At 46.8% G+C, this 17,477-nt stretch overlaps 1 protein-coding gene across 1 annotated transcript in view; it reads right to left on the reverse strand.

Moving 5' to 3' along the window:
* The window catches only part of RRAS2 (RAS related 2), a 56,072-nt gene that overhangs the window by 16,911 nt on the left and 21,684 nt on the right, over positions 1-17,477 (reverse strand). The window contains exon 2 of the mRNA XM_032977067.2: positions 1,040-1,127. Within this exon, the coding sequence (XP_032832958.1) occupies positions 1,040-1,127 (88 nt within the window). The remainder of the gene's footprint in view (positions 1-1,039; positions 1,128-17,477) is intronic.

The following is a 17,477-nucleotide window of genomic DNA, read 5'->3' on the forward strand; positions in this document are numbered from 1 at the left end:
CGGAGCACACCGCCCCCACGTTCACCATCGGCGCACGCACTTACCGTGCGTGCACCGGCGCACGCACGCACGTACGGGTGTGGTGCACGGGCCGACGCTCGTTTCTCGGTCGGGAGGCTGAATCGCTCAGTGTGTGGCCCGTCGCGACTGCGCCGGTGTAGCGGCGACGTTGCCGAGGGAAGTCGCGAGCCCAGAGGGAACGCGCACTTGACTTGACGCGCGTGCACAGCGTCAAGCGAGTCACAATGCTCCCGTGTATCCGAGGCTTCACGGATGCCCAAGATGCGTGCGTTGACTGGTGCGCATGAGAACAGGGTGTTTTTTCTCGCATAAACGTACGCAGTGCCAATCGTATGTCTGCTGAAAATGTGTCTCGTGTACCGTGCGGTGTCTAGTGATTCAAGCTAAAAAGAGTGTTCTATCTGCAGCTTGTCACGGCTTGTGGGAGGGACCCTCGAGGAAGGAGTTTCGGCCCTCGCACAAAGTCACTGTGACAGCAGGTCGTGACCCTCCCGGGTTGCAGGAAGCTCGGTATGCTGGGTGTGTGATGTCACAATGTACAATAAGAATAATTGGGATTTATTTACCTCGTGAAACGAGGTAAATAAATCAGAATGGTCTTGCATTGGAATGTTTGGCCAATTCTGTTTCTATGAATGTTTTGTATGTGGGGGGTGGGGGGGGGGGAACGGAAGTATCTGGAGAAAGTGCACCGTGCGTGCAAGGTGATAACACAAAAGTTCAGCTCAGACGGGTTCATAAACTCGCCTGCTATACTGCCACTTCCCGGCAATTTTCACAAGCCTTTGCATGAGTGACCGCTTACCTCAAAAGTGAGACAGCACACACGAGACAGACAGCACACACAGTTCCGACGAGACAAGCAGCGCACAGTAGATGGTACAGATGAGACTGAAAGCACAGACGAGTCAGACAAGACAGACAGTACACAAACAGGACAAACGGTGAGGGAAGTCGACCTTCACGAGTCCAGTGGACACCGAGGTCGGCAGCTGACAATGCCGCGGAGTGAACTCACTGTCGAGTCGTGCAGCCCGGTCGTCGATGACGCACTGCTTCGTGTACGAGTCCTCGATGGTGGGGTCGTAGTCCGTGACGAAGTACGACTGCCAACGACAAGGGTGGGGTTACGTCATACACTTATTCGCATGCAGATCGCTGAATGGCCGATGTAGTCGTGCGGCGCTGCGCTTGCACACGAGCGACTTGCGACACGAAGGTTGTGCGTTTAACGCCCAGTCGGAGATGGTCTCCAAGGCCTTCATCCCTTCGGAAGCTGACCCAATTAAGTACCGCTTGGTAGGTGGTGTCCCATAGACTGTGCCCGGCCATGTGACTGTGGAATATCCACCACTGGTTCAAAGCCATCAATAGAAATGAGTGAAGCCACGTAACTTGTTTGAACAGGAAATCACTTAGTCTTCACTTTCAATTTAATAAGTAATTTTGCAAAAACTAACATGAGTAAAGCTACTTATCGATCTTAGAAAGTCTCAGTGAGTTACATGACTTTTACAAGAGGCTCCTAAATCGGGATGTTTGGTCAATTCCATTGTATTCATGAGTGTTTTGTATGTTTGAAGAAACCAGAGTACCCGGGAAAACCCACGTGGGCCTCGTAAAAGTGAATTAAAGCTCAAAAGGTCTGCACATGAGGGTTCTAAAAAGTTACCAAGTGGTACCATTAACAAGAACCAAATCACCCAGGTGGTGCCGAATGGCCTGGGTGTGAACCCGTGCATGCCAGTGTGTACCCGGTGTGTACCCAGTGTGTACAAAGTGTGGCCAGAAAGCATTTCTCAACAGCTGCCGAGAACTAAAACTTTGACCTTCGTTACTCAACTCTTGGTAAATACATATTTTTTTCGTGCTTTGCGTAGTAATCAAATTGGTAACCTGCGGAGTGCCCTGCGCAAGCCAATCATTTTCTACATATGGTGCTACATGCCTGGCCTTGATCACCACTCTGCGGAGGAGAGACAAGGTGACCTGTGGAAGCATGAGGGGAAGTAGGTTGCCCAGCCCATCTGCTTGGATTGTATTTCAGTGTTGTCTCTACATACGTATGAGCATTGCAATCTCCTCCCAATAGCAAAAATACTCGTCCAAGAAATTTTTCAAATATCCCAACCAGGACCCTCGTGAATGTGTATTGAGACCCAGTTAAAACCCAGTTGAAGCTTTCTTGGGTAAATAAATCCACTAAGTGACCTTCAAAAGCTGTGCAGGATTAGATGTGGTGTGTTTACTCGGGTACACGCAAGCAAATGCAGCGCCACTTTTAGCGAAAAAAACATTTTGTGCTCTTCTGCCAACTTGAGAAAAGTCCAGTGGCCAATCGCATAAAACAACAGAGGTGAAATTTTACTTGGCGTGTCATTCGAAGCTGTACAGGTTTGATGAATAAACACGAATGACGTTTTATGGAAATAGTGACAAAGCCGTATTTTTTTGTACTATTTAAGTTATGTACAAATTTAGTCCTATGGAAGATGGTGAAAGTCAAATGCCAGTTAATAAAGAAATGATATGTATATAGTAGGGGTTATGCAATTTTCCCCATCTCTCCGACGATTTGATTCAAAACACTATGATTTGATTTGAGAATCAATACGCTTAATGCATTCATCAATAAGAATGAACAATCTTTTCAATAATCTTTTTAGCAGTGTGGTGAATGTAGCGCATGCTCTACCAGCTACAGCAGGCGTTACGTGAAGCTATTACACATGACAAACAAATTAAATAACATTTATTCTTACCCCCGTGATTTTAAGCATCTATCATTAGTATTCTTGGTACTTTCGGTAAAGTCACGTAGAAGGGAAACAATAAAATAATAAAAATATAAAACAATAAAATTATCACGACGTTTCGACTGCAACACAAGCAATCATCATCAGGTGTGAAAACCACAGTAAGTAAATTTGAAAAAAGTGGCGGGTTTTTTTAACGTTAGCACCACGGAGAGCGATTTGGCAGTTATTCAGATGGACGAGTCCATCTATGTTCGGAAAAGAGGAGGGGGAGACGAAAATAATGGATGCGGTCTGAAAGCCACCGTAAGCGTGAACAATCAATTAAGACCCGAAATGGTTTATCAAATCCTACCAATGATTGCTAAGCCAGAATCCATCTTCTCAGTTGAAATTGTCTCTGTGTTTGTATATGTGGATAGCCTCATGAACGAATCTCTCATGGTAGCCAGATGGCTTACAAAGCACCTCTGTCTTGCAAAAGTTAATTTCATGTGAGCCTACTGAATTATCACAATGATCTGCCACGGCCGAGGTGTTGGTCCTACCGTGTTTCAGGTCTGCTTTGTGTTCACGAATGCGGTCCGAGACATGTCGTTTGGTTTCTCCAATGTAACTACTACCACAGAGGCAACTTAGTTTGTAGACGCCAGGGTACAGACGGAACCAGATCACGGATTTTATGTAATGTGTTGAATCAGACCTGGATCTTGTGTTTACTCAAGATTTTGGAGATCTTTTTTGTGATCCCCGCAATGTAGGGTAAAGTGATGGTTTTGAAAGGCTCCTCAAGAGGGCCCTTCTTCATGGTTGGAGTGAAAGCTTTGCGGATTGTGTAGTCGGAGTAACCATTAGCCTTAAGAGCTTGGTGTACGTGCTTGAGTTCACTGGCCATGTGTTCCTGGTCGGATATGCATTGGGCTCTATGGTGCAGAGTCTTGATGAGGGAATTCTTCTGGGATGGATGGTGGGAATCCGGTTTCAGGTAAGCATCCGTATGGGTAGCTTTCCTGTAGACAGAGTGGCTCATTGAACCATCAGGACTCTTTTTTATTAGGACATTCAAAAAAGATAGCTTGCCATCTTTTCGACTTCCATGGTAAATCTGATGGTTGGGTGTATGGAATTGAGGCTATCCACATATACAAACACAGAGACAATTACAATCGAGAAGATGGATTCTGTTTTTTAGCAATCATTGGAAGGATTTGATAAACCATTTCGGGTCTTAATTGATTGTTCACGCTTACGGTGGCTTTCAGACCGCATCCATTATTTTCATCTCCCCCCCCCCTCCTCTTTTCCGAACATAGATGGATTCGTCCATCTGAATAACTGCCAAATTGCTCTCTGTGGTGCTAACGTTAAAAAAGCCACTTTTTTCAAATTTACTTGCTGTGGTTTTCACACCTGATGATGATTGCTTGTGTTGCAGTCAAAAACGTCATGAGAATTTTATTGTTTTATATTTTTATTATTTTATTGTTTCCCTTCTACGTGACTTTACCGAAAGAACCAAGAATATGAATCCCTGCAGTCACGAAAGCTTTCAATCAAAGTCTATCATTAGCTTAACAATCAATATTAATCAATGAATCAATGCATTGTTAAAGATCTCGCAGGCGCTTAGGGAAGGTTAAATACCATGAAGCGGAAATACAGTGCAATGATGCTGTAAGCGTGAAGGGTGAAGTTTATTGAAAAGTGCTGGGTTAAAGTGTAAAGGTGCTGATGACCTTATGTGAAACCGCACATGCAGACATCACAGCATTTTTCACAATTACGCGGAAAGGTTACAGACACAATAAACATCGTTGTAAAATGCACACGAACTTAAAAACTCAGCTGCGATGTATGTGCAGCGTCACTTCGGGAAGTAATAAAAAAAAGCAAAGCCCCAAGGGAATTGTGAAATTTGATATTAACCGAATACGGGGGATAGTGACACTGAATAATTCACAATATGCTTTCACTTGAATCGTGTATGGAAAGTATATGCCAATCACACGTTCAAGTTGAAGTCTGTGAGCCATGCGACTAATACCGCTCAGTCCGCCGGAGAGCGGCCCATAGGGATGCAGTCGTTCGTGATATGGTCCCATTGTCTGGTTCAGGTGGCCGTAGTCGCACTGTGGGTTGTCTAATTCTCCACTTGTGGAGGAGGTGTGGTGCAGAGACCCAGTTGCTGTTCTGAAGCAGTTAATGGAGCGCCACAGTTTTCTTCGGCATATCAAAGCCGTAGGGAGCAATTGAGAGGTCAGTGGATGATAAAACGCATTTATAATTCAGATAACATTTTAAGAGGTCATTGGCCAATAAAACGTGTTGCATAGAAGACCATGACTTCAACATCCCGCTGCCTGGCAGTAGAAACCTGGACCGAGGCGGTGCTGGCTCAGTGTCTCTGACACGGCCACTATGAATCCAATAAGTGAAAGACACACACACCCAGCCCTGAGGTTTTGAATTCAGAATATCAGCCATTCTGGCTGAGTGCGCCTGACATGGCCATGTATGTATGTATGTTGAACAAGAACTCAGAGAGTAACCACACGCTGAACACCATAACAGGAACCCTGGATCTCAGCAGTGCCAGCTCAGCTCTATGACATTATCATGATGAGCCCCATGAGTCGATGCTGTAAGTTGACTGTACGCTGTAAAACCTAACCCGCTTACAGAGAGCAAAACTCCAATGCCACAAGCACAAGCTGTCTTCAAGTGTGAGGAGGCTGCACTGGTAAAAAGCTCTTCCCGTGTCACCACCATCTTCCTGTGTCTCTTTGCCTAAGTATGGCAACAAATCGGATTCAAACACAGGATTTGAACTCAGTATATTTCTGTGCTGATGGCTTAGTGTGTTTGACACAGTATTGGTCCCCTGCACTACCAGGCCACTCGTGGGGTGATGATAAGAGTCTAAGCGCAGTGCCAAAGTGCTGGTGAAGCAGCCACTTGGGCGAGAAAACTTCAAGTGTTTCCCTGCTCAAACAACCCATATCATCTTCAGTGGTGGCCCCGAGCCAGTGTTGGAAATTCCATTTTTGTATGGTCAGGGCCAGTTCTTCCATATGACAACCACTGTAGAGTTTTAATCAAGTGAAACACATTTGATCAGCCATGAAGGGATGATGGAGTAAGTTGACCACCAAACAGTTTTTGAACCCATGACCTTCTGATTTATGAGTTGGGCAGCCTACCCACAGCAACACGCGGCCACAAATTTAGTCAGCGGTTGCACATTTTTAATGCAACGTACCACAAAATGTAGCATTTCTTTAAAGGTCAACTGCATAGATACTGGTAGTGGTTTTGATCACTGTCGGGACCGGCAAGTAACGACTCATTGATTCACAAGCATAAAACATATATTCTGTCGCTCACAGTACATGAATTTAATTGGGCAAATAAAAACGATTATTTACGACTTGGACCAGATTTTTTGTATTTTCACCACTCTAAATTCGACATATGGGGGGTGGAGCAGTGGCCCAGAGGTCAACACACTGCGCTGTGTTCTATAGAGACCCAAGTTAGATTCCAGGCCGCGGCTAACGTCAGTGGCAAGTGATATCTGTACCGGGCCAGGCATCCCCCCTCGCCTCCCCAACCTTCAACCAACTCACATTGACCAGCATGGTTGAATATCGTCAAAGAACCGAGAGATTCTGCATGACGATGCTGTGAAATCGAGACAATTTTTTGGGGGGGATTCTTGAGAACTGACGCAACCCCAAACTAACAATTCATCAAACCGCTTGGGGAATGGGTGGTGGGGGAGGGGGGTGATGAATCACTACATAGTACCTACCGGAGAGGCATGCGTTAGGGTGAAGCGACAGTGGGAGGTGACAGTTGGGAGGAGATGGTGGGGAAGGGGGGAGGAAATATTTAGAAGGGGTGGGATATGAGATGGCGGGGAGGAACAAGACGTTACAGCTAAAACTAAAGCATTGTTTTTTTTACCAGGTAAGGCCCACACTGAGCTATGTTTTTTTTCCAGAAATGACCTGGCCACAGATGATAGCTCAACCAAGTGGCTTATCATGTGGAAATTGCGAGCAGCCAAATACTCTAAACGCATGTTGATTTTATACGTGGTGGGAAAAAACCAGAAGAGCTGGTGAAAAATCCACGTGGCCACAGGGAGAGAGCCATTCAAACTCCAAATATACAGGCGCCAGGGTCGGAATCAAAACCACGACCTGCTGTATACAAGGTGAGAAAGTTAACATCTTACCCCAACAGCAGTGAAGGTTGGGGGGGAGGGGGCACAGCTCCGGTATCTAGGCACGATGCATGAATACATACGGACTCGCGCATACACGCCGAGTGCCAACGCACGTCTGCGGAGAACGCAATCGCGAGCGTCATCCTTGCGACCACAAGAATCCGCGAGGCACGCGGGAGCCACGTTCACGCTTGCCCGGACCACAAAGAGATAATTGTCAGCAGCATAAATGCGTATGGCGCACCTGCTCGCAGCATTTACATTTTTTTTACAATTTTTTTGTATTTTTTAAGACAAGCCTGCGCAGGGAAAGTGGTCGTGCGGTGCTGCCGACGTTAACGCTGGGAGGGATGCATCGGCAACGCCGTGGCAGGGAAAGGACTCTGAGCGTTTACAGCATTGGCATCTTCACGCACGCCGCAATCAGATTCCAGGACATGACTCTGGGGAAACGTGCACTTGAACTTCAGTGCTTAAAGTGCAATGCAAGCAGCTCGTGACCGAGCTCAGAAAACTCCCAGAAAACTCCGAGTGGAGGCAAAGGTCACACAAGAGTTCGCCTGTGTTGATGTCCATTGGTAGTCCCTGGGGCCAGTTAAGAAAATGCAATGAATTTTGGTTGGGACCAGTCTCTCAATGACACACGACTTTCGTGCATGTCTCTGCAACACACCAAGTGGTAGAGCTCACAATCACTTTGGAGCTATCAGATGCTCGGTACACGATCATATGTAAGTACACCTATTTGCTGTTTGACTCCATATATTGGAGAATTAAATTTAGCGCAAACGTGTCTACGCATGTAACGATTCATCAACTAACTACCATTCTTGCACTTGTGCTCAACGCATCAATTTGAGCATCTAACAATGCACTATTTACCATCTCTACAAATATTATGCAAATGATGATCCAAAGTATTATTGGGTTAATGGAATGAACAAGACAGAACATACGAGAGCGACAATACAAACGAGACAACAACAATCTATTCTTGAATCAAAATCATGACCCTAGAATCATGAGATTAATCGCTGCAAGAGAGGATGAATTGTTATATACCTAGAAATATTTTTAATCTACTACCCTATCCAATACTGAGAGGTGAGCAATCGTTAAGTCAGCACGTATCACCAGCAGCACCTACAATCCCACCCTTTGACCCTTATGGTAGCATTCCACCCATACGTGGGCGCAATCTCCCTTTCCTGTCACCGCCCTCTCTCGAGTCTACCTCCGAGTCACCTAGCTGGATGGGCCCCACAGCAAATCCCTTAAGTTCCACCCCATAACCCACCGACACTACGGGTGGCTTAGAAGTTGCCGGTTAAGCTAAATCAACATATAAACTATTATTATTTTACCAGGTAAGGCCCAGTGAGCTATATAGCTCTTTTTCAGAAGCGACCTGGCCACAAATGATAGCCCAACGAAGTGGCTTATCATGTGGAAATTTATAGCAGCCAAATACTCTAAATGCATGTTACTAAATGGAGGGAAAACCGGAGGACCCAGAGAAAAATTCACGCGACCACGAGGAGAAAATGAAAACTACAAATATACAGGCATGTCAGGGTCAGGGTCGAACCCACGACCTCCTGTATACCAGATGAGGGAGTTAACATCTCGCCAACGTGGCAAGTTTCCCATGAACCGTGTAAGGCCTTGCGGCAAGTGGAGCGAGGCGGAGGGAAAGTCGCTCGGTTTTTTCAAAGGAAAGCGACCGACCGGAAGGTTAGCGATGACACGCTGACAGAAATGAGGCCCTGTGGGCGTGCGATGGACAAAAAGAGACACCTGCCGCCCACACTCACGAGCCAGTCACCCACGTATGTTGTCGACACATTCACGGGAATGCATTACACGCTGGCAATACCGACGCTCTAGGTGTCAATAAAATGTAAAAAGAACGGTTTCAATCAGTGCGTATAGCCAGCTAGGACAGATGGATCAGAACATGAATGCTGACATTGTTTTATATACTGTACATTGTCCATCAAGTAGCTAGGTACCGGCAATTTGATTGTCATGATTCAGGGTCACGATTTGACTTATTAATTAATTAGTTGTCATAATTACTTACATCTCATACGTGTTGTTTTTTTCTGTCTCATTCATACAAGTATTTTTTTACTCTAGTATCGCAAGAATTATATTCGCTCCACGTGGCAAGAATTTTGTTTCTTTAATTAAACCCCTAGAACGTTGATAGAAACGTCGGACATCGCTCGGTACATCCAGACAACACATCGGACAGCTACAAAGCATCAAACATACTTGTGCCAGATAGCCACACAGGCCGGACATATATCCACAAGATATCAGCTCTTTGTTGTCAGATTATTTCTTACTTTAATCGTGCCAAACCCACATGCGAAAGAGATAACAGGGGTTATTTTTTTATTTTACCAGGTAAGGCCCACTGAGCTACATAGCTCTTTTTTATAAATTATAGCTCAACGAAGTAGTTTGTCATGGAAATGTATAGCAGCCAAATACTCTAAACGCATGTCGGGGTTGAGATCGAACCCATGTTAACATCCCGCCACTACTACCTCCAGAGCTAACTAAGGAACCCTCCTCCTCTCCTTCCCAGTCTCTCCGCCGAGCAGGTCTCATCAGCCTTTACACAAAGGCATGCGCTCAAATCAGGCTAGCCATCTGGAATCGCAAAAATGCAGCCTGCATTGCGATGAGCGCCAGAGTTACCGACGATGAGGTCAGCACGGAGCCGTTTGGCGCGGCGACGGATGGAGGTGAAGTGAACGCAGCAGTGATGGGTGCCGTGAAACCGATGGGTTCAGTTAGGCGTGCGGGTGCTATCGCGTCTACAGATGAGGGGCACAGTTATGGGCGACCGTGTGCATGCGTGCACAAGAGTGGGGAGGAGTGTCGGAGTGTGTCTGGGTGTGGGGAGGGGGAGTGTCTGTGTGTGTGGGTGAATGTCTGTATAGGCGTGGGGAGAGTGTGGGTATGTGTCTGGTGTGGTGGGTGCGTGTGAGTTTATGCTTGAGTGAATGTGGGGGAAGAGGGAGGTGTCCGTATCTTTGTCTTTTGTGAGGTGTGTGCGTGTGTGGCGGTAGTGTAGCGGTTCGCGTACTATGCTACAAATCTGGCGACCCGAGTTCGATTTCCACTCGCGGCCAACACCAGTGCCGATTATTTGAATTGGTCCTGGGACTCCCCTAGGTCAACTCAGCCTCAAATAAGTACCTGGTGTGGTGTGTAAAAATAATCGCCACTGGGGTCGAGTGTGGTGCCGGCCACCCACCCCCTCGTGGACCATGCCAGCCTTCATAAGTGCTCGCTAACAGCACTTGCCCCAGTCTGTTAAGGCTATATGGGGAATCTTTCTCTTGTGTGTATGGGGAGCTCTGTGTGCAGGGGAGTGCGAGTCTGTCTGGAGTATGTGTGCACGTCTTTGGGGTCAGTCTGGAGGTATCTGTGTCTGTATATGCAAGTGTGCGTCGAATGTGTGTCTAGGTGTGTCTGTATAGTGTTTGGGGTCTCTGTTAGCATACTGGAGAGCACAGGTGGTGCATGTATGTATGTTGAGCTACTTTAGCACCAAACATAGACAACCATCCTCATAGGAGTTGCAGGGAAAGGACAACAAACTAAACACAAAAAGCAGTTTTAATGATATTATTTGTTTAATCGAGATTTAAATGTGCATAGCTCCAGTGGCTTCCTAATATTGGAAGGAAGAGCATTCCAGACAGTCGCAGAACCGCATCTGAAAGCATGCGATGCAGTGACCGCCTTTGTTCGATGGTTAGCCAAAAGCCGCTGCGAGGATGACCGTAGTTTGTGAAATATGTATTATAAGGGTTGTAATTGTTTGTTTGGTGCGGTCACCACAGCAGTGTATGTATTTAATATGTGTATGAATTAAACCACAAAGCCTGTGACCTGCAAACCAGCCTTTACAACACTTCATGTTACCTCAAAGTAGTTGTCGTTTGATCTGTGTCTGTCTGTATGTCTGCGTTCATTTGTAAATATCTGAGCTCACAGACACCTAAGAGTTCTGGACAGCTCCATCAGAAATCTCCTCTGGGAGGCAAGGCTGAATGGGGTGGGTCATGTAACCCACATGCCCAGGGCACCACATGCCCAAACATCTATTTGGTCTGATAGAGAGAGCTAAATGGGCATGGCACATGGGCTATTCAAAAGATTGGCTGTTGTGTTACAGGAAGACTTCCAGCTTATTGGACTTGCCAAAAAACTGGTACCAGTGGTGTCAAGATCGGCCTCTATGGAGGGGATTTGTGAAAGATACTACTGGGCAGCTGGTGGTAGCCGCCCTTCAGCAACAACGAGCAGAGGGCTGGCTGGAGTTAGCACAGTATGAAGAGTTGGTGGAGCATCTACCAAACAAGCTTGCCGGTTAAGTGATAAAAAAAACTGCGTCGATCCCATGACGCTTATCAGCAAACCTTCACCTCTTAATGTGGGCTCAAAGTCCACCTAAGCATGTTACAAGGACCATAGTGACGTCATATTCCACTTTGCCGCAATTTGCGGCTGTTGTGTGTACACGTGTGTATGTGTGTATAAACATCGCCACTAGGGAGACAGGCGGCCGGGCGGAGTGCTGGCCACCCCATCCCGTCATGTGCCGTGCCGGCCTTCATAGGGGCTCGTGAACAGCACTTGCCCCAACGGGGCATCATTGTTTTATTGCATAGCACAGTAATGTGAAAAAAGCACAGTCAGTAAGAGCATGTGTATGAGTGTGCTGGTGTCTGTGTTTTGTGTGGGATGTGGTGGTGTAGTGGGTGGTGTACTAAGCTGATTATGGCAAAATATGTTCGATTCCTGGCCATACATGTGTATATGAACCAGTTTTGGGCCTCACTTAGGTCCACTCAGCCATCAATGAGTATCTGGTGTGGGATGTTAATATCAGAAATGAGGGAAACCAAGGATTCTGGGCTTCAACCTGGCCACACCACCCCCACTTGTACCATACCATTGTTTGTAGGTGCTCGCTAATAGTTATTTCTCCAAGAGTCTATAAGTCTATATGAGGGATACCTGTCGTTGCATTGTGTATGTGTTTGTATAATTATTCTTGAATGTGCTGAGACCATAAACTCGTTTCAAAGCCTCTAAAAGTGTAAATATAATTCATTGTTTTGAAGTAATTACATTCTATTTTGATTGAAAGCTTTCGTGACTGCAGGGATTCATATTCTTGGTTCTTTCGGTAAAGTCACGAAGAAGGGAAACCATAAAATAATAAAAATATATATATATATAAAAAATTGTATTGTTTTATATTTTTATTATTTTACAAAACAATAACATTTTATTTTTTTATAGTTTTATTATTTTATTGTTTCCCTTCTACGTGACTTTACCAAAAGAACCAAGAATATAATTATATTCTAATTCATGTTCTTCATGGTTGACTAAAACAATCATCACCACCACCACAAGCTAAAGTGTCCACTCAAAAGCAATTTAAGAGGTTCTTGCTTCCTCACGGCAGACACGTATATCCCCAAAAAAGCACAAACAAAATGTCACAGGGTTGTTCGCAAACACAAATTAGGCGATGGAGCTCAAACAGGACCAGCGGACTTACCTCCTGCCAATAGAATAGTTTTTTTTTCCAAAAAGCATTAAAAAGTCGGCACGCACTCACACACTCGTGCACACAGCACCAATAACCGCACTCCGGAACGAAACGTTGGGGGAAATCACAGGCGAAGCATGGAGATGTGTCACAAGTGGAGTCATGCCCCTACCTTCCTCTTCCCTGCTCTGCCCCACATAGCCCAGCACTGGCCCAAGCAAATTATCCCACCACAACCGTAACCATAACTGGAGGTGTAATGATTCACCCCTTCTGCTGACAATTTTATGAATTGTTACAATTCAGGGTCATGATTCGATGAAGAGAGCCACTTAAATTTTTGCTGTTACATTACTACAATGAGGTGGATGTAGCGGTCACACATGTTAACCAGTTCCATCCGACACATCTCCATATATATAAAAAGCAAAGTTGTGATTATGTGTGTCTGTTCAAAATGTTTAGCATACTTCCCGATATGCCACAAACTTGAAATTTGCCATGTGGGTACTTTCCAGACTGTACACCATGCAAAATTTAAAAAAATACACTTTTGTGTGTTTTTTGGGGGGGGGGGGGGGAGCTCAATAATGCATGTTTTTTTTGCACGGCAAGTGAGCTGTGACGTCAAATCTGTCATGTGACCCGCGCATGTGGAAGCGTAACGCATTGTAGTGTAGTGGTAAGTGCGCCGCGCTACGAACCCGGCGACCCAAGTTCAATTCTCGTTCACGACCACCACTGGTGACGATTATTTTAACCGCTCCTGGGCCTCCCCATAGGTCGACTCAGCCTCAAACGAGTAATTGCTGTGGTGTGTGAACATCGCCACCGAGGAGACAAAGGCGGCCGGGCGTGGTGCTGTCACCCACCCCCTCGTGTGCCGTGCCGGCCTTCATAGGTGCTCACTAACAGCACTTGCCCCCTACAGTCTCACAGGCTACACGGGGGATCTTTATTCTGTGTGTGTGGGGGGGGGGGGGGCAGCGACTGCGTAGCGATTCGCGCGCTGCGCTACGAACCCGGCGACCCGAGTTGGATTCCCGCTCACGGCCACCACCACCACCGGTGACGATTATTTGGCCCGGTCCTGGGCCTCCCCTAGGTCGACTCAGCCTCAAACGACTAACTGCTGTGGTGTGTGAAAATCGCCACTGGGGAGACAAACGCGGCCGGGCGTGGTGGATCCAAGTCCCGGGCGAAGCCGGGTAGTACAGCTAGTATGAATATAAAAATATTTTTTCTCACACCCGCGATTTCATGCATGTGTCACGAGCCGAAGAATCGATGTGAATCTATGCATCTCTACACCTCTAACCACAACTCTCAAATGCGCGCGAGCAAATTAAAGAAAAAAGGTGGGGTGTGCCACCTCACACCGGCGCCAGTCCTGTTGATGAAAAGATTTTCGACCAGGTGAAGGCCAGTTTTTTGTTTGTTACTTCCAGCACCCACAGCATTGTAAAGCTGTACGAAAGTGCGTGGCCTCCGGACTGGCTTAAACCATCTGCAGAGAAAGCATTTTAGACAGGCAGGATAACGCGGAACCCTAGCCACTTTATACCTTTGTAGGACTGTGCCGAGAAAGAAACTATGACACGCAGAGACTGACTTAAAACAACAAGCATGCAGCAATCGTGTGTTGTTGTTGTCTCACTACAGGCCATCATCGGGAATAATGAGCAGCTGAAGCTTGACCACGTGCAAACAAACTGCTTGGGATTTTTTTCCCCCCAGTGTCAGGGCAGTTTACACATACACGTGATGCTGTCGTAAGTACTACTGTAAAAGCAACTGTGACCCGCCAAGTCAAGGAAGATTGTAAACCTTTCAAAGAACACTTGATACTCACTTTGAAAAAATACAAAAACGTCTTCAAATATTCCATGGAGGTGTAACATTATTTAGGAATACGAGCAAACATCCGTGGACCGTAACAAATAAAAAAAACACGTTAGGCAATGAGGACTAGTAAAACCGATAGCGTCCCTGTTAAGTGTTGGATAACAACACATTTCAGAAACAATGCAATTGGGCAGTTCACTAAAATTCAGCAGGTCGGAGGTAATCATACAGATCTCGCTGGGCTTGTGCAGTACTGGCCTAACCATCCCTTTTGTGCTATCCTACTACTTAATAGGCGCACATAAAGAGGAGGCGAACGTGGGTAGCTGCATGTGTGCTCGAGAAAAGGCACCTGCACAACTGTGCGCTCAATCGAAGTCTGCACGACGGAAGTGTCATCTAAAATAAACCCAAGATTGGCAGCGCTCAGCCACTACAGCCCTGTCCAAAGAGTGCTGAACCACTTAAAGTGTCACGATTCCAAATGAACATCCCAGCGCGCCAGGGGGGCTGCTGTGTCGCTCCGTTACTGTCGGGAAGTTATACAAGAGCAGCAGCGCTGCCCGGAGGGGAGGGGGCACGCGGTCTGTTGACATTACATCATTCGGCACGACCTGCCAACACCCAGCCAACACCCAGCCATTCATTTGTCGGAACTTTCCTTGCTTCTCCCCCGTGCTGGTGTGCACGTGCGCTGGCATGCGCACACATGGATGGGTATACATTCACCCACGCAGTCTCATTCCCACACATGCACACACCCAGTCTCATTCACACACATGCGCGGGGAACAGTCCCTCTCCCACACGCACCCAGTGTCGCTCGCCCATCCAGCCAACCCAGTCTTTCTCACACCCATACAGCCAACCCAGTCTCTCTCATGCACTCACCTCGCAATTCTCTCACACACTCAAACAACCCAGCTTCTCTCACATAGGCACAATATCACATTCTCACGCCCACTCAAGACAAAGCACTTCCTTTCAATATGGACAAAATGTTAGGGGAAGTTAGAAAACACCGATTTAGGGGCAGGCACGGCCCGTGAGGGGAGTGGTGCAGCAAGCACCACGCCCTGAGGTCCAAGCGCTGGTGTTGGTCGCCCCGAGGTTTGGGTGGAACCCACCTAAAGAAGCCCAAAGACAAGTTCACAAAGCAATTCCCGATCATCCCGAATGGCCACGGTTCAGGATTTTCACCAGTCACAGAGATGGGGGGGGGGCAGTGTGAAAACCAAGACAACACCACTCCTCGTCCACACACGTACCCTCCCGCTCACGTAAACAAAGGCACTGCCACACACTCGCGCAAGTACACAAACGCCCATATACTCTCATGCTCACGTAAACAAAGACAAAGATCCCCCATATGGCCTTAACAAGCTCTGGGGCAGGTGCTCTTAGCGAGCACCGAATTAAGGTGAGCGCCGCACACGAGGAGGTGGTGGTGGTGTGGCCAGCAACGCATGAAGCCACCTTTTCTCCTCCATGGCAATGTTTTTGCACTTTACCAGATACTCATTTTAGGCCGAGTCCACAGAGGTAAGACCTAGGACCAGTTCAGATATACTCCACTAATGTTAGCCATGAGCGGGAATCAAATGCTCATCACTAGGTTCATTGTATATCGTGTTAACTACGGCACTACCGCTCCCCAATGTGAGAACACACACTTGTATATGGACACACTAGAGTAAACTTTTTTTATTTTACCTGATACGGTCAAGTGAACTATATAGCTACTTTTCAAAAGTGACCTTGCCACAACTGATATCTCAGCGAAGTGTCTTATTACGTGGAAATGTATAGCCACCAGATACTCTAAACGCAGAATTCTAAATGTAGAGTGAAAAACCGGAGGACCCAGAGAAAAATCCATGCGACCACGGGGAGAACATGCAAACTCCAAATATAGGTGTAAGGGTCGGGATGAAACCCACAACCTCCTGCATACCAGGCGAGGTATTTAACATATCAAATACTCCCACACAATAGAGCCACCATAGCTCTATTACATCCCACCGGCGGCTGGTAAACACAAAGATGGGCCCAAGGGACTTGCGAAGTGCCACTAATTCCAACACAGCGAGCCCCGTCGCTCGCAGGGACATTCCTCAGTGCCCGCATGTCCCCTCCCCACCACCGTTCACGGTTACCAGATCAGAGTGTTTACCTTCAGGTCGAGGTTATTTATTTCACTGCAAGTAATGGAGAACGAACGACAAGTAGAGTACAAAGGTCAAAACGTGACAATTCATTGAATTGTGAAGTGCACATCACACATCCTCCACTCCCATCGAGTCAACAAGTGGAGGGGGGGGAAGGAAGATTGTGTGACAGGGGCGGACCAATGGGTGTGAAGGGCCACAAGAGCCGTGGTTGGAGGAGCATTTCCTCGGATCATGGGGGAGGAGATGCACCGAGTAACAACCTCACATTATTGAGGATTACAGAGATTGTTACGTGGTGGATATTCCATATGAGCATGAGGCGGAGGCATCCTTTTTTAAAATCACAGTTGCTGAGCAAAGAAACCAAAACTGCCACAACAGCTAGCAAGAAGCAACACGGTTGAACGTGTAATAAGGTCAGAGTCTCTCCATTTCTTGAATTGCGCACGGTTATTTTTAATAACTTCGGGGGGGGGGGAAAGATGAGGGAATTCCAAATTGGTGCGGTGCAAGCAAAGCAGCAGCAAGAGAAGTGATGTGGCCTGCAAGTGTGGTGGTTGAGCAGTGTGCAAGAGATGAAACAGTCAGTTGGGCAGACCAAGTCCTCAACATGGGTGGAGGAATCAATGAGGGAGGCTCATGGGAACAGGCTCTGCATAGGAAGACAACAACAATATCTGTCGTTACCAACTGTGATGCCCACCAATCGCTGCATGTGCATACATGTGAACGAATCCATTGCAATGTCCACACATGGCTCTGTTCACAACGCTGTTTAGAAACACAATGACTGCGGCCATCATCTGAAGGGCTCCTAACACTAGGCTAGGTCACAGGTCGAAGGGCACCTAGCCAGAGTGTGGGAGT

This window comes from Petromyzon marinus, chromosome 3 (assembly GCF_048934315.1).
Source record: "Petromyzon marinus isolate PM22_M1 ecotype Great Lakes invasive population chromosome 3, UKy_Petmar_22M1.pri1.0, whole genome shotgun sequence".
Classification (NCBI taxonomy): domain Eukaryota; kingdom Metazoa; phylum Chordata; class Hyperoartia; order Petromyzontiformes; family Petromyzontidae; genus Petromyzon; species Petromyzon marinus.